Source organism: Scomber japonicus, chromosome 1 (genome assembly GCF_027409825.1).
Source record: "Scomber japonicus isolate fScoJap1 chromosome 1, fScoJap1.pri, whole genome shotgun sequence".
Classification (NCBI taxonomy): domain Eukaryota; kingdom Metazoa; phylum Chordata; class Actinopteri; order Scombriformes; family Scombridae; genus Scomber; species Scomber japonicus.
This window is the reverse complement of record NC_070578.1, coordinates 10,070,446-10,095,739: the sequence shown is the minus strand read 5'-3', so window position 1 is coordinate 10,095,739 and position 25,294 is coordinate 10,070,446. Positions and strand designations below refer to the sequence as shown.

At 39.8% G+C, this 25,294-nt stretch overlaps 1 protein-coding gene across 4 annotated transcripts in view; it reads right to left on the bottom strand.

Moving 5' to 3' along the window:
* Positions 1-25,294, bottom strand: part of ntrk3b (neurotrophic tyrosine kinase, receptor, type 3b) — a 177,759-nt gene that overhangs the window by 75,910 nt on the left and 76,555 nt on the right. For 2 of the 4 annotated variants that reach the window (XM_053316277.1, XM_053316261.1), the window contains exons 4-8: positions 25,200-25,268; positions 14,100-14,254; positions 13,316-13,458; positions 11,253-11,394; positions 1,905-2,207 (exon numbers count right to left, since the gene is read on the bottom strand). In XM_053316277.1, the coding sequence (XP_053172252.1) occupies positions 1,905-2,207; positions 11,253-11,394; positions 13,316-13,458; positions 14,100-14,254; positions 25,200-25,268 (812 nt within the window). Of the gene's footprint in view, positions 1-1,233; positions 1,249-1,868; positions 2,208-11,252; positions 11,395-13,315; positions 13,459-14,099; positions 14,255-25,199; positions 25,269-25,294 lie in introns of all 4 variants that reach the window. The other 2 variants (XM_053316269.1, XM_053316253.1) reach the window with 2 other exon arrangements.

The window sequence follows — 25,294 nt, the reverse complement described above, 5'->3', positions numbered from 1 at the left end:
CATCAGACCTGTCAAGGTAAAAACATTTCATATGCATTTTTAACTCTTGCCTCCTTCACTTTTCTCTATAATTTTTGTATTTAATACAGATGGGAACGTCTATGAAAATACAACTTTTAATGCGAGGAAGGGAGTGTTTGTAACAGGTGTCTGTTTGTATGTAGGATTCTTTCCTCTGTGATTAATAGAAAATCTCCAGTCATCACCCAGCAGCAGGATCAATATGCGTGTCTCTGAAGTGGGACAGGAACTGTGTGCATTTATTAAATATTCATAATTATTAATTATCCCGACATGGAGACAGGACAGGTCAGGATCCAAATTAAATTGAGTTCATATTCTTTTTTTCTGAACGACAGGCAAGATGTTACACACAGGGTTCCAGGTTTATGCAGCCATATTATCTGGTGTATAAAGCAGCCGTCCACAGGTTGAGTCGTGAGCTCCAGCAGAGGGGAAGAGACATTTTTATTTAACTGTCAATAAATCTCATTTCCCCTGAAATGTGTGTGTGTGGGGGGGAATCATGCAAAGTTTATTATGGTGAATTTTCAGTTTTCCTGCTTACAGTATATGCTCACAATATTTGCAGTACTACACATGCATACATAATGTGCATGGATATATTTTCATATGCTTGCTGCAGCCTGTCATTATAAATAACAACAAGTATTACCAATGAAAACAAAATGTATTGTAGCATAAGTTACTGTGATGAGATACACCCATCATAACACCAGTGCAGGAATTTGCATTTTTTGTAATTATTATAAATTTAACTGATAAAACCATTTTGTCTCTGGCTATCAGCGTATTCGGGGTGATGTATGTAAATAGTTGTTGTAATATTATGTTTTCGGGTCTCATGACTGTCAGTGGTGATCCAAGCAGGGATGGTAAATGCCGACCCCTCTCTCTCTCAACAACCTGGGTGCCCTTTAGCAGGGCAGGGAGTATTATGTATGCTCAGTAATTTTAGAGAAGCTTTCCTAGAGATTAATAATACTGTCAAGGTCCAGAAAACTAAGCAGCAATGCTAGCAGCTTTTTCATGAATTAATGGCAACACAAAGTGAACAAATTTCTCCATGGTTACTACAGCGTTTTAACATCAATAGTCCACCAAGTAGTGTGTGTGTCTGTGCATAACCACGCCAAAACAAGTAGTAAAAAAACCCAAAACAAAACTAAAAACAAAATAAGCAGGTTCAAATTTGAAAATGGAAACACTCACCTAGTTCCACTATGTCTGCAAAAGAGAAGACAGAGAAAGTCACGCTATGTCAATAAATTGACACAAGGTATTAACCTTGGAATATTGACCATGGGGAGAAATTTGCCAGCCTTTGTGGGTTTGTTCCCCCTCCCGGTGAACTGAGGATGAACTGCAAGCTAACAATCTACCTGACTGAACTGTGGATGAACCCTGGCTGCTTTCCAGCCAGTGGGGATCAGCTCCACAACCAACCCCCTGTGAATGCAGATTTTAATAAAAACTAAAAGCCCCCAATCGTTCTTCCACCCAGAATGGAACCTGTAATTCACACAAAAGGCACTTTAAACAAGAAATTCAACTGGTCGAGCACTTGTTCCAATCACAGTGCTTGTTCCCAAAAACTGGGCCATGGTGGCCCTTGTGGGAATCAGACAGTTACTTGGCAGTGTTCTTCTTTCCTCCTCTGCTTTTTATGCTTCTTTAAATCTAGAGGAATGAAGGTTATGTTCAGGCAGTAAAAATGTGTTAGTAACCCCTGGATAAATGCCATTTTACCCATGAGTATACTTTCAGTTGTGATTATGGGTGCATCAGTGCTGCCAAAAAAAAAAAAGAAAAAAAAAAAGAAGATCATCACCCATCACAAAGAGCACAGAGAAACAGATACCAAGCAGAAAAGATCGTCTCACCCTCATCGATTTCTGGTGCAAAGAGGAAGTGACCGTACACCGTCTTGGTGACCGTTCCCAGAGGGTTGCTGGCCTCCAGGGTGTAGTTGCCATTGTTGATGTGCGTTGGGTTCTGGAAAGTCAGACAGCCCTCTAGATAGTCCTGATAGAAGTCCATCTCAGTTCGGATGTAATCATTCTGGAGGATCTCCTTCTGCTTGTGGAACCAGCGTAGCTTGGGGTGTGGGTAACCCCGAACCGTGAACTCGATGCAGGTATCGTGGCGCTGTTCGGGTTCAGCCAGTCTCAGGATGACTGGAGGAACTGCAGGGAGGAAGGAAAGAAAATGTGTTACTTAGAAGGCAGAAGGGCAATCCCCTACAGATTTCTCCACATCAGTTTGCCAGATTTTTGTGTTAAAGTATTACTTAAAGACCTTTACGAGTCGACAAAGTTCCACAACCCCTGGGCTCATGGAAACCTTTCATGATATTTTGGATAACCTCAAAAAAATGCGGAAGCAGACTAAACGCAAAGCTGTTTTGATTTGTTCTTGACATTTAGGAGGCAGTTTTCTTGCCTGGCAGAGGCAATGAGCCTTCTACTGTGTGTAACATATTGCAGCAATACACGGGACGCGTGGAAAAACAAACAGATAGAGGAACCCCTCTTCCTCGAAAACTGACAGAGGAATCTCCTCTGCATAAGCAACCACGGAGCATCTCTCTCTCTTTTTTTTGTGACATCCAGCAACACACCTCTGAATCCACAACGCCGCCAAGCTGAGAGGCAATTTATCACTTTAATACCATCAGATACATTTCATAAACAATTCATCCACTGATTTGTCTTTGCAATGAGTCACTCTCACAGCTACATCATCAAAAGGAAATATTTGGCAGACGGCATTACCTGGCAGTCTCTTTCTCTGTCTGTTCTACATACCAGCCGCCCCACCACCAAATCTACCCACCCACTCCACCGCTCACACACAAAAACACACACACACACGCATACACACTCATAATACACCATGACTTCTTCTGTCACTGGGTATCAATGAACCCCTGCAATTTCTATAGGCATGTGTGAGTAATCCTATTTATATAACTTGATCCCTGTTGCTGTGTGTGTTTATGGTGTACCATTTCCATCCTGGCCTTTTATTTTCACAAACCTACAGTTGACCTAGTGACTCTCATCCTGCAGTTTCATGTAATTAATATTGTGCTACTAAACAATACAAGTTTACTGGTTATAATTTGGATCTTCAATAACTAGGGCTGATGTAAGTTAAATAATTTTTAGTCTACAGCAGTTGTAAAGGCAAAGTATTCTCCCACAGAAAATGTTGTTGGATGGTCAAACAGCGTCTGAAACCTCCTCCCCTCACTCCTTTCCCACATAAGGATTGTAGGAAGGCAACTCTGTGACTTTCCGAAACTGACAGTCCAACATTCACACCTACTTAGCGTGATGATTGGCCAAAGGCGAGATAGAAGCAGAGTTTGTACTGTTCTCTCAAGCTCTCTTAGTCTCATTCTTTAGACAACTGCTTCTGTCTCTGTTTGTATACAAATGAAAGCCTTCCAAGAGGGACTATCTGAAAGTGCGTGCCATGATTATCGCGGCCTGCCACCCCTTCTATAAATGCCTGCTTTTCACCATGTCTTCATATGTGGAAGTTCAGAGAAGCTATAAACTGACAACATATCATACAGTCTCATTTCACCCAGGCTTTGGGAACAGCAGTGCTCATGTTCAGCAACTACAGTATACTGTTTAACATCTTAGTTTAGGTTTTTAGCATATGCTAATTACACTATACACAATGTACAACTGAGGCTGATGGGAATGTCATTAGTTTTGCAGGTATTGATCACAAAGCAACGTATTTCATAAAAAGAGATTGACTCAATGATGACACTATGAAAAGTTAAAGGATCACCACAGCGATGACTATTCATCCTGAAGAGACATAGATCTTTGTACCAATTTACATGGTAATCTATCGAATAGCTGGTGAGCCTAGAGCCACGCCATCAGCATGGCTAAAAAAAGATGATTACTGTAGGCACAAAACTGGGTTATTTCATGGCCAGATAAACCCTTACAGAAGCCCCTGGGGCAGAATTTCTTGTGCGGCCCCTATTCAGTCCCCTACATCTTGTGCATGTACCGTATCATTAAGTTCTTATTATGAATAGTACAACAACTCATGGCTGCTTCATTATTTGCCCTGAAACCAACTTATTATTGAGTCTAGGATTTCTGCGTGTCGAACTGTGTGAGGTAGTTTGATCAAACACTGTTTTATTTAGATGAATTCACAATGTGAGCACAACTTTAAAAAAGGGATCAAAGTCTTAAAACTAGATTTTAAACATGCCCCCTCTACACAGTTAGGTGATAATGAAGGACGCACTGCAGTTGATATGGTATTTTTGTGGTGGAAATTCTTATAAAACTCTTCCAATTCAAATTTCTATCAGCCTCACTGGTTGTTTATCTAGTTGTTAATCCTGCAAAAAGCGAAATTATAATTGCAAGCACAGTAATTGTGGACAGTAAATCAAAATTGACTTACAGTTAAAAATAACTCAGTTGTTATAACTTGATTGTCAATTGTGCACCAGTGGATACTTCATGTTTTCAAACCAAATAATCATCCAGTAAAGAGACGAATGAACTGTTTATTGGTGTTTGAAAAGCCGGCATTTTATAAATTGCTTTGGAGATATTGTTTCTGCCAGACAATAGTGACAATGAAAGCATTCAATTGAACTAAAGGCTTAGGCATGTGTATATGCGAATGCGCTAGTGTGGGGGCTGGCACAGAATTGTGATGTTGAGTGCAGGAAGAAAGAGTTGAAGAAGAAAGAAAGAAAGGGGAGGGGGAAGATAGTCATAAAGAAGTGAGGGTGGCATAAAGCCTCGTAACCTATAGAAAGAAAGAGAAAAAAAGAGAATAAAGGAAACCAAAATTCTCTTGTTGATGAACATTTAGGGACTGATCTATTTTCCCTTCAGCCTAGCTGTCAGCTCAGTCCCAGTCAATACAATACAAGTTATTAAGGGGTTCCATACTGGTCTACAACAACATGGCGCCCTCGTGGTGCGCATACAGATGACAAGCTTTGATAACTACATGGCTTTGATCAGAGAGGACAATGAATACAAGCCAAGTTGTGCAGTGTTATCTAGTGGTAACACTGGTGGCATATTTCAAATGCCATGTTCCAGCCAGACTATAGAGATAGGACATCATGGCTGCCAGTGACAGGGAGGCAAGAGTTTCATGGAACAGATACCGCCACATATTCCCTCCAGGCTGAACCACACTGGGATTAAGATTTGAACCTGTAAGAAGCAGCATTGTCACACTGTGTAGAGTCTCTGGAGGGATACCATCCCCTACAGCACTTCCTCAGTAATTAGCCATAATCAGAGTTGTGTTAATGCCTTTCTATACCTGTAGACTATGCAGGGAACAGAACTACTAACCCTGGTATAAGTTAGCGTTTTGTTCTTCTATCTATAGAGAGCTACAAGAAGCCTATAGGAATAAAGGGGAAAAACACAGTTTGTTATGTTTCCACAGTGCTGCAGTGCTGCTAATTTTCCAGAAAGTGGCAGAACAATGCGTCTGTAGAATTTGCATTGTGGTTAATTACAGTTTCACTAAAATACATTCTCTGCATTCATCTTTGAATGCAGAGAACGTTACTTGATGGCTGGTAATGTCGCTGTCAATCAGATTACTCCCTAATCAGAGCAGCAGTTTAAGCTATTTTATGACATTTTCAGAGACAATAGGCTGCACAGGGGAGGAAATGTAATTACCATCAGAGCATGTGGTGAAAAATTAATAAGTTAATTTGCAGCACCAGCAGAGAGTGTCAACAAAAAAAAGAAAAAAAAATGCCTGGAGACGTACATCCATAGAGTGTCCATGTGGAGGAAGCCCTGAAGACTAGATGTTGCAAAGTCAATCTGTCATTCCAGCATGGTCCTTAGCAGCTCTGCTCCAGTTGGGAGTGTTTGAATTGGTGACAAATCTCCCCTGTCCTGTAGTGTGATGCATTGCAAACAACCACAATAGATTGTGTACTACAACAGCAAGCTTGCTACAAAGAGAAAAAATGTCAGGAACCTTTGATAAATAACAGCATTGAATACAGTCGGTCTCAAATCAGCTCAGGGGCCAATCCACAGGGTAAACTTATGTAAGATGTGAGCTATATCATGTAATTCATGGTCTGAATATTAGAGATATACGCCTCCTGATGGTTACCAAATCACTGCTTTATCATAGCTGAGGGTAATATATTTTATTTTCCGCTTCTCTTTCCGCACAGATCAAGGTTGGGTTTTTATGTGAGCTGGAGGGTATATTCTTGCTAATCGGCTACATCAATTTCACTTAGTTTGTAAGTGCGTAACAGCTCATTGCATTCTAAATGTACCTGCATAATTTGGATGTTCTGCTTGATAAAGGAGTTTTTTTTTACCTGTTGTAAATTATTCTCTTAGACTGTCAGCGTCATTATTAAGAGATATATTTCAATGCCCAATGTATTCTAATTTGTCCATCAAAGCCGCCATCTTATGCAAAAGACAGTAATCTTATGTAGTTAATATTTTAAGTATTTTAGAGCGTTATCTTCTTTTCTGACCGACTGTTTTTTGCTGCGACCCTTTTTCAGATTGTAACTCGTTATTTGATCAATGTTAATGAGAAAGGTTTGGTTAAATATTGAAAATGTACACACGTCCCGCATTTACTTGTCAGTCTTAACATTTTCCTATGTAAATGCTATGATTACATAAACATACATATGCTGATACTCGCATTACTAGCATTACTATGGGTGAAATTCAGGACAGGCATGAATGTATGGCAGTGGGTGAGTTCACAAGGCTATGTGGGTGTGTCAACAAATACTGTAAAACATGTGAAAATCAATTGTCTGCCATTAGGAAAAAGGAACACTGACTACGTTGTATGCATAGACTGTATAAAAGAAATGGACGTAACATCCGTGACATCACCCATTGGTTTGTGGACTGATGCTCGGAAGCCAATAGTTTCGAATCTAGGCAGCGCCATCTTGAAAATTTCCGGTGCATGCTGGGAAAAATAAAAACACGGATTCTACTTATATGGGCATGAGGCGGAGCCATGGGCGGAGCGGGGAGGTTGCGAGGGCTGGATCTCGAGGACATTGGGCAATCACGATGTAGCCACGCCCTAATGCATACCCTGCTTTATCGTCAAATATAAAATCAGGGAGGCCAAAATGTCACAAATGAACATCATACTGCATTGAAGAAGGCTTTAAACTAGCGATTGAGACCATAAACACATTTTGAAAACATTTACTGAGGTTAGAAATCAAGTGAGAAGTTCCCCACTGACTTGTATCGAGACGGAAGTCATTTTGCCACCAAAACGGTCGCCCCCTGGTGGCCTTTTGCTAGAATGCAAGTCTAAGTTACTTCCGTGTTGGCCTCATTTCAGAGGACTGGAACTCCCTGCCTGGTTTTATGTAACAATTCATTTGATTTCATTAATTTCATCAGTGTGGTGGCTATCCATCAGATCACTCCTTCTCTGGGGCTGCCAGCAGCTTCACTTCCCCTGTCCTCATGACTACAGCTTACCTATCTTCATCTACACTAGAAAACAAAAAGGGGAAAAGAACATGCACAAGTGTTACTTTGTGGCTATACCAATGCTATTGATACAATGTCCAAGTAGCTATGTGTAGCTGTTCATCAATTTGCAGCACCAATGTACAATGCTAAAAAATAAATGAAATAAAATAAAATATAAATAAAAACTACAACTACAACAGCGCCCACCTGTGGGCAACAGCAAAAGAATGTGTCACAACAATCAGTATTTAATGTTTTAACAATCATAACTGCTTGCAATTCGGGACTGTCCTGATTTTTTGGGGATGTCTGGCCAACCTAGTGGATATGTTAGGAATTGAAATTTTAGAGACGACACATAAAATACATTCAATTTGTTATGTTGGCATAAAATATGACTTTTATGTCAATATTACTTTAACTGCCAAATGTAAAGGTATTTGCTAAAGCCCATGATGAGTTCTATATCAGTTTAATTTTTAGCAGACACGGTTGTTTCAGACTATCATATCTTATCACCCTGACTAGTGTTGGCACCTCACTATGGTGTATCAAATATACAGCCTGCAGATGTACTGTATTTAAACCTTGGCCAGCTTGATTTGGCTCTGACCAAACAGTTAAAGTAGTTTTATAACACAGATGTCCATTTCACAAAATGATTAACCTGCTGATGACTGACCATCAAGTTACCAACTGTCACAAATGTCAAATTAAGAAATGGTGCTGTCTTTTGTTGTACTGGATTATTAATCACACAGCCTCTACTTAAGCAGACCGAATCATGATAGAGTAGGCCTCAGACGCGATGACGGCCTCTAATGAGGATAAGCTACTAACTGATCGGTCTGAAGCAAGGGTTATTCAAAGTTGTCAGTTCAACAGCAGGATTCATCAACTGCACCATTAACAACAGAGAAACATCATTATACATTTTACACATTTGAGTTTTACCAAGAGCATCTGTAAGGTCATGTATGCCTATGGCTTTTTATCAAATCATAATAGTTTTCTCCTTTAGTTGGTGAAGCAAGTGACACAGCACCCCCTGCTGCCTGCATTACTATGTGTAGTTGCTTTGTCCACTGGTCAATAAAATTCATTTTTCAAAGGAGGTCAGCTTTGGCTAGCAGTTTAAGCATTACAGCAACACAGCATTGAGCTACATCCAATTATTTGTGATATTTACGCAAGTCTGAAAACAAACTATACAGCAAGGAATCACTGTATGTATGTATGTATGTATGTATGTATGTATGTCCTTTGCATATCTTGAGAACCTTCATCCTATCTATTTCATAATTGGCAGATGTATATTACTAGGGACCCAAGGAAGTGCAGTGTAAAATTTGGTGCAATTTGGACATCCAACACGATCAATATTAATAAACTTTAAATAAATGAGCAATAAGCGAGCTACGTTGCTTCTAGGCTTCTGGTTTCTGTGACTGTGTGAGCAAACAACAGAGAAACAGCCCTGGTGAGGAGAAACAGCAGTGGAAAGCTTTCTCTCAGAGAGAGAGAGAGAGAGAGAGAGAGAGAGAGAGAGCGAGAGAGGGAGAAAGAAAGGCTGTGAATGACAGAAACACAATGTTCTTTTCTGATTGTTTTTACAGCGGTTACATTCTAAAGCACAAATAAACAACCATCAAACACTCAACAGATGATTTACTGTGGAGACAGACGCTGTTAGTTTCTGCTACATTTTCCTCCTCTGCATTTCTCCTTTCCATTCATTCATTCCATCCAGAAAATGCAACAGTAAATACAAAGAACAACAGGACAAATGTGTGTTGTTTTTCCCCTTATGTGTGGATGCTGGGTTTTAAGCACAGCCGCTGAGGAGCGCACAATAGCGAGAGCGAGAGAGAGAGAGGGAGAGAGAGAGAGAGAGAGAGAGAGAGAGAGACCAATCAGTGGTCTGCAGTGTTTTCACGTAACCTTATAGTATCAGCTCAGCTACAGAAAATTAATTTCACAAGTGAAGTAGACAGTAAAAACAGAGCTCTTAATCAAGAATGGACAGACTCTTAGGCTACTTCCCACTGGCAGTTCAAAAGCAGTATGTCTCATATGAACACAAATCTTTTGAGCAAACGTACCCACTCAAATGATCCGAGCTGAAGCCATAGAAAATAAACCATCTTAAAGACCAACATGATCCACCCACTTTATTTCAGGATGCATATTTCTTTAAAAGCTCTCTGTTATGTATTTCGATTTCTAAATGCAGCCCTCATGAGACTTGAAATGAGAAAATATTCACTATTACAGTACTATGTATAATATGAATAGAGTGTTAGTTTATTTCCTGGTGTTGGTGTATATACTGTACTCATTCACACCTCACATTTACTGTGTTCATTTTTCTATAGGTTGAAGTGGTTCTGAACAGAAAGGGAACTGGATTTGTTCTTTGGATGATGAGAGGAGACTCAGGGGCAGCCTGTATACATTAAGTTGTGATTATACCTACATCCTTCAGAGCAAACGACATTGTTGTTTCTTGCTGACTGCAGTTATATTGTTGGAGATGTCCCATCATAGAGGTATGCATATAATTAATCTGTTATTAATAACCAGTGCTTATGGCTTTGAGAAGCTTGTTGTTGTACAGCGTTTGGAGAGAGAAAATGAATCACACACCATGTTGTTTTGTAGACCACAGAAGAATGTAAATGCTGTTATTCCCAATGACCAGGATATAAGCATGAATGAGAAGTCAAGCGAACAGCACTCGTTCATTCTGGTTTGTGAAAGCAAGCAGCTATGATATCTCCATGTGATCATATGGAGATCTAATTTCCATATGATCACCATCATATGGTAATAAGACTGATTCATACCAAGCTGGCTGGTTTCCTTGCTCCACAATAACTGAGTAAACAAGATCTAAACCCTGAGACACATGACTATTAATCATATCATAATTGTGATATTTCTGTTATAGTGCAAGTGATTGCAACTGTTACTCAGCACAGATTTTCAAACTACATTTCACCCTGAACTAAGCAAGAGGCCACTCTAGCATTTTCGAAAGAGGATCAGTACCTTTGTTAACAGTCAGTTAATAAACTCTGGTCTTGGTCCTCAAGGCAACAGATGTTGTGTTGCCTTGGTTATTTTTATATACAGAAATATGTTAAGGTCATTAAACAAAAACAAAGACCTGCAACTGACTGTTAAACCAGGATTTAAATAAAACTAGTGTAAAACTGTGACATTAATTAGATCCAGGGATATTAAAACAAGAAAAAGAGTTACATTTATACTGGAGCTTATATGACTTTTATTTATACTTTCATAATATTGTCTTGGTGATATTACTCTACAGTAGATACAAACTAATGGCCAACCTGCCAAAATATTTCATAATAATAAACATAAATAGCTAATACAAATAAGGAGGTTAAATTAGATCATAATTAGAAAATATTTTATGTCAACATTCTTACCTTCACATAACACACAGATACCATTAATATAAAATCAGAGCATGTCTTTTCATCAATATTTACGCATACATTTATATATCAAGGTACACGAGGTGAAAGTAGGTCGTTCCCCTTGAGAACCTGTAGTGTAAGATTAAAATCTCTGCCATTGTTCATAAGTTACTGTGTCCACTCTGTTCTTGAATGTCACCTCGCTCCTCCCACCTCTGCAGTGTTTCCCCTTACGGTTTAATCACAGAAACAGAATCCAACTCACACTGTACGTTGAGCTGAATGGAGTAGTTGGTCATCCCCACCACGTTCTCTGCAATGCAGGTCAGCTGGAAGTTGTTGTCATCTCGGCTGATGTTGAAAAGAGTCAGGTTGATGGAGTGGATGTTTGGCCAGTACACGTTAGACTATAAAGAGACAGACACAGAAATATAATACAACATGTTTAGGTACATGATAGATATACATCACATGCAATGAAATTACTGGTGTTTCAATATTTAATCACTTAATTAAAAGAATCAGTTCATTATTAATTGATTTCATTCCACAAAGAAACAGAATAGACTGAATAACTGTACACTACCAGTGAGAATTAATCACTTTAGTGATCTGGGCTACAATCGCAGCAGCTGTGTTAGGAGAAAAAAGCTAGCTAATAAGTCTTAAAGCCTGAGAGTGATATATTGTGAATTGTGGCGCTAATTGGAATAGAGACAGGACTAACACATTTACAACTTTTCACCTCAAGTAGCCAAACACAAGACTTGTTCTTCCACTCTTGCCTTAAGTTGGCCAGGTTCCCCAACGCTTCACTCATCTGAATGAGCTAGAGTATCTAACCCTACCTTTAAACATCGAGCCTGAGGCTGAACTAACTCTCATCTGTAAAGTCGCTGCAAACTTTAAAAGACACAGATGACAAATATAGACAGCAATTTCATTAAATGATGTTCCTCCCTTCTTGTTGTTTATCCCTGCTGTCTTATTGCTCTGACATCCCTGGAGCTTGTCTCAGAGAGCCAGACATTGGACACTTCTAGTTTGACCCAGGCCTTTTGCTAAAATGGTTTATATTTGAACAGAGCAAGATCACCATGATGCTAATTAGAAATCAGTTATGATCCCCAAAGAGCAAGATAGCTGGTTAAACTAGGCTTATTTCAATTAATTCAAGCTTATTTTCAGGATATAATGTTTCATAAAGCAGGTTTAAATAAGTCTCATCATGAAAATAATCAACCTGCATCAATGAAACACTGTTCTTCAAAGTGCTGCTCTGTGCATGAGTCAGTTTTGTCATATTTGTCATCTTTTGGCAAAAGCTGCACTAACTTACAGTACTGAGCAATTAAAACATGCACTCATATCTTTTTCCTCCTCTACAGTAACTTCACAGTACAGTCACCACACACTATATGCATTTAAACGCACTGCAAATTAACATAAAGTTAAGGAACCACTTACACGTGACTGCTGTATCAAAGCTAGTAGCATTTCCACTATCCTCTCTTTAAATGTCACTTAATAAAAATATGTCCACACTGTGAAGGCTGTTATGTCACTTGTGCAAACCAAGACCCATTAAAGTGATAATCCCACGTATTTCATGTGTGTCCTGTAAAATAAATGTATTTTATTTCAGACTGCATTTTATGAATCAGCCTCCAGCACTTAATGATACCTAGAAAGTTCACATCATTGACACGTGACTCAGTCCAATAAAGGCACCAGTACAAACAGAGTGCTCTAACAGAGTGAGCTAGAGTAGAGTCTTTGAGTTCTGAGATCTGAGCTAACTAAGATCTGCAAAAGTGCCAAAAGTTCTCCTTTACTTTGCCAGCTGCAGTGGTTTTTGTCTCATTATTTTGGCTTCTATAATATATGTTCCTTATGTTAATGTATAGCCTCGAACATGAAGGCTTTACATGTCAGTTCCCCTCACTGTGAATGGATTTGACCGTTGCTTGATGTCTTAGGTCTGTGTTTCAAAGTCGTCAACGAGCCATTCTTAAATCAGACTCGATTTAGTCTGATCTCATTACTGTGCCTCTGAGTTAGCTTTATCTTATTAGGCTCATTCAAGACAAGCTTTACACAATAAGCCCTGCTTTTCTTGGTATACTTTATGAGACCCCACCCCCTCCCCCTCCTCTTCTTCTCTGATTAAGATTATGGATCAAAATGGGCCTTCTAGCTAATCAGCTCAATAGTAAAGAGGACATTTAGAAAGGATCTGGACACAAAAAAACAGTTGAGTGACAATACATTGCACACAAACACATGCTGTTGTGTTTTGTTGTGTGTGTGTGTGTGTGTGTGTCTAACCAGGTGTGTGTTGATGGAGTGCAGGCCGCTGACAGTCCAGTCCACTTCAGGCAGCGGTGACCCGGATCCATTGCAGCTCACCGTCACATTGTCGCCCTCCATCACTAACGCGCTGCTGTGGCTCACGCTGATCTCCGGCAAGTCTGTAAACACACACACACACACACACACACACACACACACACACACACACACACACACACACACACACATGCAGATACAGTGTATGTTCATATTAGTACATGCCTGTCACTGCCTGTGTCGACATACTTTCACACCAAATCAATTAATCACTTTTCATTAATGTAATTAAACGAGAACAAAAGAGTCAGTGGCATACACAGCCACAGTCACAAACTCCCACACACACACACACACACACACACAAGATGTCACAGGGATGAGTCACCACTGGGAGATAGTACTGCAGAGTCTACAGCCTCTGTCAGAATCAACACACAGCTCCTCACATCAGATTCACCCTACGAACTCTGTCACACCTCTTCCCTTCCCCGCTTCAACTCATCTTCCAACTCCTCTCCTCTTTTCTCTATTTCACCTTTAACCCTTTCCTTCATGCTTTTTCCTGTCTCTTTGCTCTCTGTTTTTTTTAACGCCTCTTCACTTTCTTTGCTCTCCCCTCTGCTGATTCCTCTCCCTTTTTTACCCTTCCACCTTTTTTTTTTTAATTTTATTTTCCTTCTCCTCCTTTTAAAAACACACTGCGCTCCGCTCTTTCCTGCCCTCCCCTCCTCCTCCTCCTCCTCCCTCCTCCTCCTCTTACCGCAGTTGTGGATGTACATGTTGTGCAGTCGTATCTTGGAGGCACCGTTCCTGCAGTACAACTCCTGCGTGTGGAGCCCAGCCTCTCCTCTCTGCTGCCACAGCTGGATCCAGCGGATATCACAGCCGCAGTCAAACACCACGCCGTCCAGACGCCTTGAAAAAAAACACACGTTTTAAATCAAGTAATTAGAAAAAAACCCCAACAAAATCAGCAATTACACTGACAAACCAGACTGCCCGACTTAAGATACAAACAACACTCTCCACACTGTTATCTGGAGAAAACACAGGAATAATAGAAGCAGTGACACCAGTATTACTAAAACAATTCAGTTCATATCTTCTGCAACATAAACAGCTTTAATAATAACAAACAAAACATACAAAAAAAAAATCAATATCAGCAGTGCCGTAGCATTCTTCTGAGGCTGACAACCAATATAAGCCTCTTCACCTGTAGCAGCCAATATTAATATTCAACATGACAGCAAACCTTTTACACAGCAGAGAGCAGGAATTGATATCCTGGTATTTACCGGGAATTCTGATCTACATTTGTTCCATTTGTCACCAAAAAAACAAAAACAGAACTCATACAGGAATTCAGCTTATTTGGCATATTTGTCTGCATGTGTGCACCTGTGTGTTCACAGTATAGAATATTATTATAGAGATAAACAAATACGCCTCCTCCAAAACTGTTATATCCCGACTATAGTCTGACCTTGAAATGCCATTATGTTAATATAATAGGACTGTTTTAGCTGCAGTGGTTCAAATGGCAGTCTGCCGTTATATGGCAAAATTTTGAAGTGTAAGTGTGAATGAAGTGGAGATGAAGTGGTGCAGGAGCCTAAGTAAGGCATATAGGATGGAGGCTCCATCCCCAAATCATACTGGAGGATGGTGTTTAACAGGTGGAGCATTGTATGCATAGATATCTCTAACATTGCAGCTAAACAGCAATGATGAGTTTTTCAGCAATGCAAAAAGTAATGATACAATAATTATTATATTTTTGTCATAATAAAGTAGTAACCTCAGATCAGCACAATAAGGATTGTTGTACACTCCCTTGTAACCACTTGGATATAATGAAACTGACCATGATAAGAAGGATAAAGTGATTATTGGGCTCTGAGCACTGCCAAAACACAGGGGACCTACACTCAATATGTGCCTGAACGCATCACATGTAGACACTAACAGAGGACTGAAGCTACTCCTCTGCTAATCTGTTGCTGCGTAGACATTATGTTAAGTATCACCATTACCTGCAACGTATTGACAATGTTAGCAATGACAATATACTGTATATGCTTAACAGTGTGAATAATAACCAAGAAAAAACAGGAATATAATGATAGTGGAAGCTCATGTATAACAATCTGGCATATATGACAGTCTCCTCAGATGTGTTCTAGCTCTATAGCTCAAATGTGAATAGGTCAAAGGTCGAATCAGTGTTGGGGCAATCAGTCTCAGGCAGTGTTAGCAGCAGGCAGGTGCTATTAGGCTCAGACGCCATGAAGCTCCTCTGTGCATACATTTCACTCTCACAGCAGAGTGAGAAACCCAGAGTCACATTATTCAACATTGTACTCCACCTCTGCATTTTTGCATATGTACAATTTGGAGGCTGTGATTGGCCAATTTTGTCAAGATGAATGCCTGTCCAATTGTCCTTGACAGAGGTCAATAAGATTTTGCAGAAGGCATGAATAATGTATGCGCTACTTCCATCATGCTGTATGAAGTAATGAGAATAGATTCCCGCAGGTGGATCTGGCTTATTATGAAGAGCTCACTGGATCCGATACTGTAGTTAGGGCAGAGCCTTTTTCATATGTGACAGCTTCCTTATTGAGCATCTCGTTCTGCTACAAGAAAGAGAAACACCACATCTGTCCATTAGGAACTGCTTTTGTCTTTAATTACTGCAGAAAAGCTATTTATCTTAATCGTTATTATTATTACCAATTATTTTGCACAGATGCACTATGATTGCAGTCAATCATGCAAATGTTGTCTAATGATCATAGCCAAACCTCAAATAAATTCATCAGTAAGAGAAAGTCTAGTTTCTATTTCAGGCTAACTTGAATTTATTATAACATTTCCAGCTGCAGTTTACCACAACTATCTTTTAGGTGTGTTTATTTTTCATTGAATTGCATAGGGGAAACACTCAATAAGGTAAACTCTAAAAGTGAACACGCTACAGTAATTGTGTCTAGGCATATTTGCATTGTTTTAAATATAGTCTCTTGAAAAGGCAATAAAAAATCCTCTCCACCTAAAATAATAGAAGAATAAAGCAGGTGGTAATTTTAACTGCAGGAAATTGAGAGGAGGAGGAGACATTTAACCATTGCACATCCCAGCCTGACAAAAACCAAAGCTTCACTGCATATCAGCTGGTTTTTGGTAATGTGATTAATTATTGAATATTATGGAATGTGCACCACTGAAGTACACTATCAAGTAAAGCAGGGCTCTGTATTAACTGCTCATTTTTTGGCCATGTTTTGTAGAGGGGCTCCTTTTTAAGATCTACTTTTCTTCTTACATGATGCAATATCCTCAATTAAATTACATGTAATCAAATCACCACAGCCTATGCATTATTTGTACTATTATTTGTACTGTGCTTAATGGGAACTTGGAGGCTACAGGCACAGATGTTGCAATATTTTTGCATCCAGCAGCAGTGAAACAGAAAAATGTGGCCTTGGGACACCATAACATATTAATGCACCCATGTACCTTTTATTGTGAACAAAAGCAGCAATATGTTGCTCAGAACATGACTCATTTTCAGGTATAATCTCTTACAGAATGTAGCTGTTCATCTATAAGGTCAGACAATAACAATACATGATGTATTTGCAATTAGAAATGTCATTTTACACAATAAAGAGCATCAGACGACTTCTGAAATACATGTATTAACGTTCATGTGCACTGTGAAATCTCTACATGTACAGTATGTATGTATGCGCAGGTGGCTCCATACATGCCAGTGCCGAGGAGAATTTTGCTCTTATAGCTTTTCGTTTTATGCTGAGCAAGTTGAACCACGAGGGATCAAAGCTCACTACTATAAGGTGGCCCAGGCTTTCCCCCTTTATACTCTAATTATGGTAATTGTTAATAAAAGAAAAACACCACCTTTCCCATACATTACCCACTATTCATCTATACAGCTACAGCACTTGATAAAGTACTCTCATAAGGAAGCTACAGCGCTGCTTTTGAAATGAGTACGCAGACAGATTTTACAGCTCCATCTAAACAAGCTGTAAAGCAACAAGAGGAAAAACTGACGGCTGGAAGTTGATAAATGTCTGGAGGAGAGCAGATTAGACTTCGAAAAGAACAAAAGCAAACAGCAGTGTGACCCCACATACAGAGAGCTAACAGCGTGATGTTTCCTTGAAGCTGGCTAACGATCCACCCCGCTACTCCAGAGGAGAGGTAATGATCACCACCGGAGGCTGTTTTTCTGGGAAATGTACACACAGGTGCTTTGGCTGAGGAGCTGCGGATCACAAGCAACGATAAGCTATACTGCATTGTTGCTCACACACTTTGATCTCAGCTTGAATGCACCGCTTCCTCTCCTTATACAGTTGTCGGGAATTATTTTAGCTTTTTTAAATCCTGTGTGTTTAATAAATCGCCTTATTTGGCTTATTTATACCACGGTGCTCCTGATCTCGGCTGCGACTTGTGTGTTGTGTAGCCTGTGATGCCTGGCTTTGTCTGTGTGTGTGTGTGTGTGTGTGTGTGTGTGTGTGTGTGTCAGTGAGAAGATGTGTAGCTGGTGGTTCTACTGTAAGCACCCCGTTTGTCACATTGTACGACACATCCAGATGTTAAATGGCATTTCATTGCCTTTTTGTTATTATTTTATCTTTTTTTTTTCTCACATCACTCTATTTTCTGTCTCCATCTTTCATGCCGTACATTCATCGCTGCTGTTTTTCCCCGGCATCGCACTTCCCAAAGACCACTTGTCAATCAAACAGTGCGGCCACTACTGTCATCATCATTATTTTAGTGTGGGAAAAAGATAATGTAGCTGTCACACCATCAGATTGGCTCCTAGAGTCTCAAAGCAGCTGATTGACAGCTGGATATCTATTCATAGGCGACGAGGCTGAGTGAGCAGATGTAGTCATGAACCGGTCTTGTTTTATATACTGCATGTTTGCTACTGTACATCACTGCTGCTTTACCTCTCAGAATCGTCAAATTATGCCTTTTTTTTTTTTTTTTTTTTTGAACTGTGGGAGTCAGAGAGATTACAGTTTTGAGAAAGAATATTATGTCTCAATCAGTGGGGATAAATGCAGGGGGGGGGACCAAGAGTCGACTCAAACCGATGTCAAATTTAACACTCCTCTCGTCAGCAGGAGCTTTTACAACATAAGCATTTTCCCCCCTTTCCTGATCCAGCTAAATTTGCTAAACAGTTGCTTTTACCACACTGTACTAAGTGTGCATCATCGCTTCACCACACTCCTGGTTGTCTCCTGGACCAGCTCCATCGTTCCTCATGCTATATCTTCTCTGCTTGTGTCATGGATAAAGCGGGGCACGCAGGAGAATATATAAATCACCATTTTTTTGTCCCGTTGTTGCATTTGAGCGAGACTGCAGCCACTTGGCCAGTCAGCGTCCCCTCCAGGCTCTCTCACTGGCTGACTTTTTATTTCTTTTTTTTTTCTCCAAACCACTATGGCATAATTTGTCTGAGGAGCCAGACCTGACTTTGGCTTATCGACAACAACCACCTGCACTGCAATCATGTAGAGGATAGGGGACACCCGAGTCAGGTCATGGAAGGCTCCGGGTAAGAAAAATGGACAAAGTGAGCAGAGGCTTAAGGCTTTTTTTCCTCTCTTTTTTCAAGAACTCTTCAGATATATATTTTTTTGCTTATTTTTAAAGGATAGATGTTTTGAAAGGTGCTTTGTGTATTTATTCATACTCTATGTGCACAATGTCTGATAATATGAAGAGTGATGGGTGTATATCTATTCACAGTCTGACATTTATGGTATATTCTTATGCTGTGAATTTGTCAATGTACCCTATACATGAGCCTCTGCTACTGTATAGTATGGAGTAGGTATAAAGAGGATTAGGTTTGTTCCCATTTCTAATTTTCCATTCAAGATTTAAGGTGAAGTGTCTTAATAAAGCGTGTATTAATGTGATTTTGCGTGTTTCAGCTCATTGTTTTTGTTTGACGGCCTTCAAATGTACTTTGGCTCCGTCTCACAGCTCTCTGTAATGTTTTATTCATGTTTCAACACCAAAAACAGAACTAGAAAAGAGAGTAAATATTGATCTCACATTCCTCATGTGGAAAAAAAAATACAACTCCAAATGAATGCCAATGCTGGTTCTCAAATATGGTCAAATATGAGCCAAAAAGCTATACTTTCACACCAGTGCAGCAGGCAAAAGCACAAACTTGGCTGCATGTTAGTCGGTTGTTTCTTTTTGTACTTTTGATGGTTTGGTCATTTTGTGACTCCAAGCAAGCCCTGCTGGAGTTGAAGTGTGTGAAGCGGTGCACTGGTGGCTGTGTTGATGCAGTTGTGGGGCAGTGAAACTTTGGTGTCCGTTTTGGTGTTAATTGAAGTCTGTGTTCCTGCCCTGCTGCAGCTTCTTATCACAAATGCACAGAGGCGGTGCTGCAGCTTTAGCTACATTTATAGAAGTCGTTAGATGGCTGCATTCAAAATGACTCAAAAAAAGTTAGCAGTTATATTATCAGAGTTAGAGAGTTTAGTATAAAAGACACGGATTCGACACATATTACTTGTAGTGTGATTAAGGCAGAGCTTGAGTTATGTTACAATAACAGAGAGGTCTTAACCATTAAGCCATCTACAGCTGCTTTCAGCTGATGAAATCACTGTAGCATCATACTGCAACAGAAACGCTGTACATGGTGTGTATGTGTATGTGTGTGTGTGTTCCCTCTGTACTTTCTCATTTGATACACTGTGCATATTGTATCCCCTACAGTACTTGGAGTAGTGTAATTATTATAAACTATGAACGTACAAGTATGTAAACCTCATCAAATATGGCAGATTATTTTGTGAACAAAAATATACACAACATACAAAAATAACAGAAAGACGTGATGTTGTACTTGATGTTACAGCACACATATTATCTTGCAGGGATTCAATTAATCAATTCATTTGCATATTAAATAAACTTATATATTCTGGTTTTAAACTTCTGCTGACACCAGAGCTCATCTTAAAGGCTCCAAGAATAAACTACTGTAAGAAACAACAATCATAGCAAAATGTTTAGTCATTTCTTCACTGAAACACTACTTAGTTATGTGATTATTGGTATCTGAAAAGAAACTGATCATTATTATTTTAGGTTAAGACTTTCACAGGAGGAAGTGTAGTATTTAGGGGACAGAGGACAAAAAGGAATCTGTGTCTGCTTCATCTGTGTCTGCCTCCTTCAAAATGACTGACAGAGTGCCCTTTACCCCCCAAAATCTGCCCTGACCTTGTATTGTATTTGCATTGATATATGTGGTTGCTTCCATGACAACAGTGCTGATAAGTGAGGGTTTCTTCTTTATTTCTGGGTTTTAAACTAGTGACCTCTTTATTGTCTAAGCGTGTGTGCTGCTCCCAACCCAGTCTATTCTACCACATTTAATATTTTAATCCACTCTGTTCCTGTCGCTAGTCAGTCTTTGATGTTTTTGAAGACTCTGTGTAAATGTCATGTATTTCAGTAAGAGTTTGCCCTGAGTTCCATTGGACCCTAATAAAATGAAGGTTAAAATTTTGTAATTTACCTGTCATGCACCCCTTAGAAATGCAATGTTTAATTCATCCTAATCCATTGGCAGTCATATCAAAAGATTACAGGTTTGATCTATTCATATTTCTTATATTTTCAAAGAAAAATCCATTTTGCAGTGAGAGGCGTACATGTTTGACTTTGCGTCGGCCCCTGCTTCCCAGAGAGCTGGGATTAAAGAAGCACTAACAGAATAAAGGGATTTGGGATGCACACTGCCTCAGGCAGATCGCTTTAGTTGCTAAAGAAGGAGAATATTTTCCTGTTTTTGTGGTCCAGATAGAATGAGCTTCCTCCAACACAGAAGTATCAGTGACTGCCGCTAACTCCCCTTCAAATAATCTCTAATAATATCAGCCTGGAAGCCTCAGCGGCAGATTCAGCATTTAGCCGCCCCTTTCACCCCGCTGCTGTTCTCAGGCTCATGATTGGCTGGGCTGTGCACCACACTGCAGCAGCTCCGGTCCTTTGGCTAAAGGGCACATAGACAAAGAGGCAGAGCCGATTATCTATGTCTCATCCAGTGGCAGCACACAGCAGACTTCTATTGTAAAGCTTCAATGTGATGGTGGGGCCTTTTCACAGGAGCCACAAAAGACGTGAGATTATTGAGATTTTACTGATAGTATTGCCATTGTTACTGATATTAAGATATTGCAGGAGAGTGTGAAAGATCTGTGCAACCAACCTGCAAAACAAAGCAAACTGTTTTGTTGTTACACTTTACCAGGCTTGATAAGAAGTGCCTGGTTTGGAAAGAAAACACACAGACTCACTTTTCCCCTCCCATTAAAGTGTTGCCTCATCATACAGGTTGACTGATTGTAATTGTGATTTGATTGGAGTGATCATCGGACTACACACTCAGAGGCTGATCCAGTTAGATGTGAAGACAAAACTCCTGCCTTCATGTTAAAGTAAGCTGAATAAATGGTCCAGTGATTCTTTAGAGGTGATACGACTCTCCTGATTGAGTCAAACACGTTTTTTTTTGTTTTTTTTACACCTAATTAATTCGTTTTAAAGTTGTACTTAGACGCAGCAAATATAGCATTTCAGTCCAAACTTGGCAAATAAGACCCTGAAACTAGATGTTGTTAAATGGTGATTCAAGCAGGGAATCAATCCTGGCTTCACTTTTCTGTCTTGCCTTAACAGTTTGATGTGTGTTGCCTCCTTTCTTAATTGTAATTTCTGCATACGCACACACACACACACACACACACACACACACACACACACACACACACACACACACACACACACACACACACACACAGTTTTTCCCTCCCCTGTGATAATATTTTCATTTCATTTTCACAAAAAAAGTTATAAAAGCAATTAAAGGGTAGCGTGGATGCAATGGACCTTAATGAAATATTCAATGAATTCATCAATGAGAACGTTGTTATTTTAATGCTTATGGCTGTAATTCCAGGCTTTAAAAAAAAAAAAAGAAGACAATTTGTGAATTTTCCTATCCATTTCAGGTCACTGTCACCGTGTTGCGCTTTTGAAAATTGTACTCTTTCATTGTTCAACACAAATAAATAGAATTTCAATAACAGTGCCTAGAGTGGTTGAGATAACACGGTGTAGCGGCAGTGTCATGGCAAAGGGCCATGCTTTCCTTTCGTCACATAAAACGGAAATTATTTCAGCTGGTTTGATCTTTCTGTATTTACATAATATCAGCGTGGTTCAGCAGTACGGGCGAGCACTTATCATTGATACTACATTGTGTACTATTCTAATAATTAAAAGGCTATAGCCACCCAGTGAGCATGCTTCATTTGGCATGATTGAATGATTGGCACTCACCGAGCTAATATGGTTTTGGGTGAGCACGTAGACAGTGAGGAGAGTAATGATGTCAGGACCACGTTTGCAGACTCTGCCCATGATAGAGTGACTCATTTCCTATTAGCGAGGCCTGATTCCACATGGCTTCCCTCTTGCATAACGCCTCGGCCCACGTCTGTGCCGCCACGCCACTCCAACTGACACCTCTTAACCAAACACACCAAATGGAATAGACATAAACCCTCGCTCCTCATCAGCATTCACTATGGAAACACTGGCACGGCCTTGGTCGTGCTCTTCATGTAGAACAACAAAGACACCATTTGTACGCATCTAAAATGGTTGCTTAAGAAGAACGAGGATTGCACATCTGAGCAAATCCTGCTCTGTGAGCTGTGAGGGTGATTTGTTTAGGGAAGGATCTGCACTGGTTATTTTAGTGTGTTGAATGTGATGTAGTCTGTCGAGGAATTTAAGGTCATTTAATTCTACTTTTCATCTTGTTTTACTTGTATAAAAGTGTGATTTAAAGCTGCATTATACAATAATCTCGATGAAAAGGGAAGTAAATGAGCTTGAGTACTGTACTAACATTTTAATGTATTTGTAATTTACAAATAGTATTAGTATTAGAGTATTTCTATGTATAATATTACTCTGCTTCATCACATTTGAGAGACTTCTCTAAAATTCTTCTTCTATTTGGCAGCTATAGCTTGTCTTTACTTTGTAGTTTGTAGTTATTTAAACCAAATGAATCCACTTCCCCTCACCTTCCCCTTCCAAGCATGTAGGAGAACCTACGGTGAAAAAAGGGGTACGGTCATCTCTAGAGTCAGTGTTTGGTTTGTCCCTTCTGGGCTACTATAGAGACATGGTGGTGCAACATGGTGGCCTCTGTTAAAGAGACAATGATTCTTATTTCCATGAGATTATTACACTAATTAAAAAATACTTATGAATATCATATTCCATTTCTGACAAGTCTGTTCTGCTAGATGCTATTAAATTCTACACACTGCACCTTTAAAACTTTCAAAACTTCAAAACTTGAGAATATTCTCTAAGACTAAATGAATATTATTAACAGTTAAACCCTCAGAAACTCTGTTTGAGTGCTGTGTTTCAGCAGGACAGAGTGGGTGTAGTTTGATTGGATTTTAATGAAAGTAACCAAACAACCCACCATCAGATTCTGATTTAGATACTGCTAAATCCTGATTGGTGCATTGAAGTACATGAGATGTAACCTTTTTCTAACTCAGCCACACTGCAAATGAGTGAAGTACAGAAATATATTTTGTTTTAATTTGGAATACTAATCTTACTTAACATCAGTATAAAAGATCAGTTTTTTTGTCCACCTCTTAGTATATTGCAGTTCATATTGAGGCATGTGATGCAAAGCCGAAACACTACAGCAGCAGTGGCAGCAATAAGAGAAACTAAATGCCAAACTAGCTTCTAAAAAAAGGCGAATTGGACAGCTGGTAAGACAACAAAAGTACAAAAGTTTTTACATTCCAGTGAATAATGAAATTCACAACCCAATAACAGACACAATGAGGGATTCAGAGACCCATCTGCCTCTGATGAGGGCCCATAGTGAGATGACACTTGTGTAACGCTGGTATGGGGTCTGGTGTGAATTACTTCCTACACAGGATGGATAAGAATGAGCTTTCTGTGTTATCAGTGGGTCCTGCATGTGCGAGGGATTAGTTTTGCTCGGGATGACAGCGGAAGCTAAGTGCCCAAAATGCAAAACTATGCTGTCAATGTCAGCGGGGCTTTCCCTCCACTCCGCTGCTTGGAGTGCTACAGAAGCAGGACTACCCCAGATCAGCATTGTGCCGTGCTCTCAGAAGACTTGCCCTGCTTCTACCTCTGAAAATAGCACAATAAGGAGGCCTGCTTGAAATAGTCACATCCTGCTATACATCGGCTTCGTATGCCGGGAGGCGTAAAGGAAGCGGCGTCTGCGTTCAGAGCTTAGTGAAGGTTCAAATGATGGACAGTGCTGACAGGCGTAATGATGTGTAAATTACAAGCGGGTCGACGTTGCAATGTTTCCACTGGTCGTGAAAGAGCAAACTCTTTTCATAAACAAAATGATTGCTAAAATATTCATGACAAACAAGAAAATGGGGTCACACTCCCTCCTCCTAACAGCCCATTACGTTTCCTTTGTGTGTGTTAATTGAGTCAACAAATGACTTATAAGATCACAGTGCCACTATGCTGCCTATAGGTTCAGTCTTTTACATGGCTCAGACAAATTAGAGGTTTTGTACAACAAAGACAGGAATTATAATGGAATCCAGAGAAGACTATTTGTATTGAGGCAGATAGTGCACAGGGAGCGATGATAAATTGCTCTAATAAAATACAAACAAAAGCCAGCGAGAGAGATCAGACAGGGAAAAGAAAGACTTACAGCTCTGAGAGTTGGAGGTGCTGGAAGAGTTGCCATGACAGAGTGGTGAGAGGATTCTTTGACAAGTTTCTGTAGGGGAAAGAGAAAACAAAGAC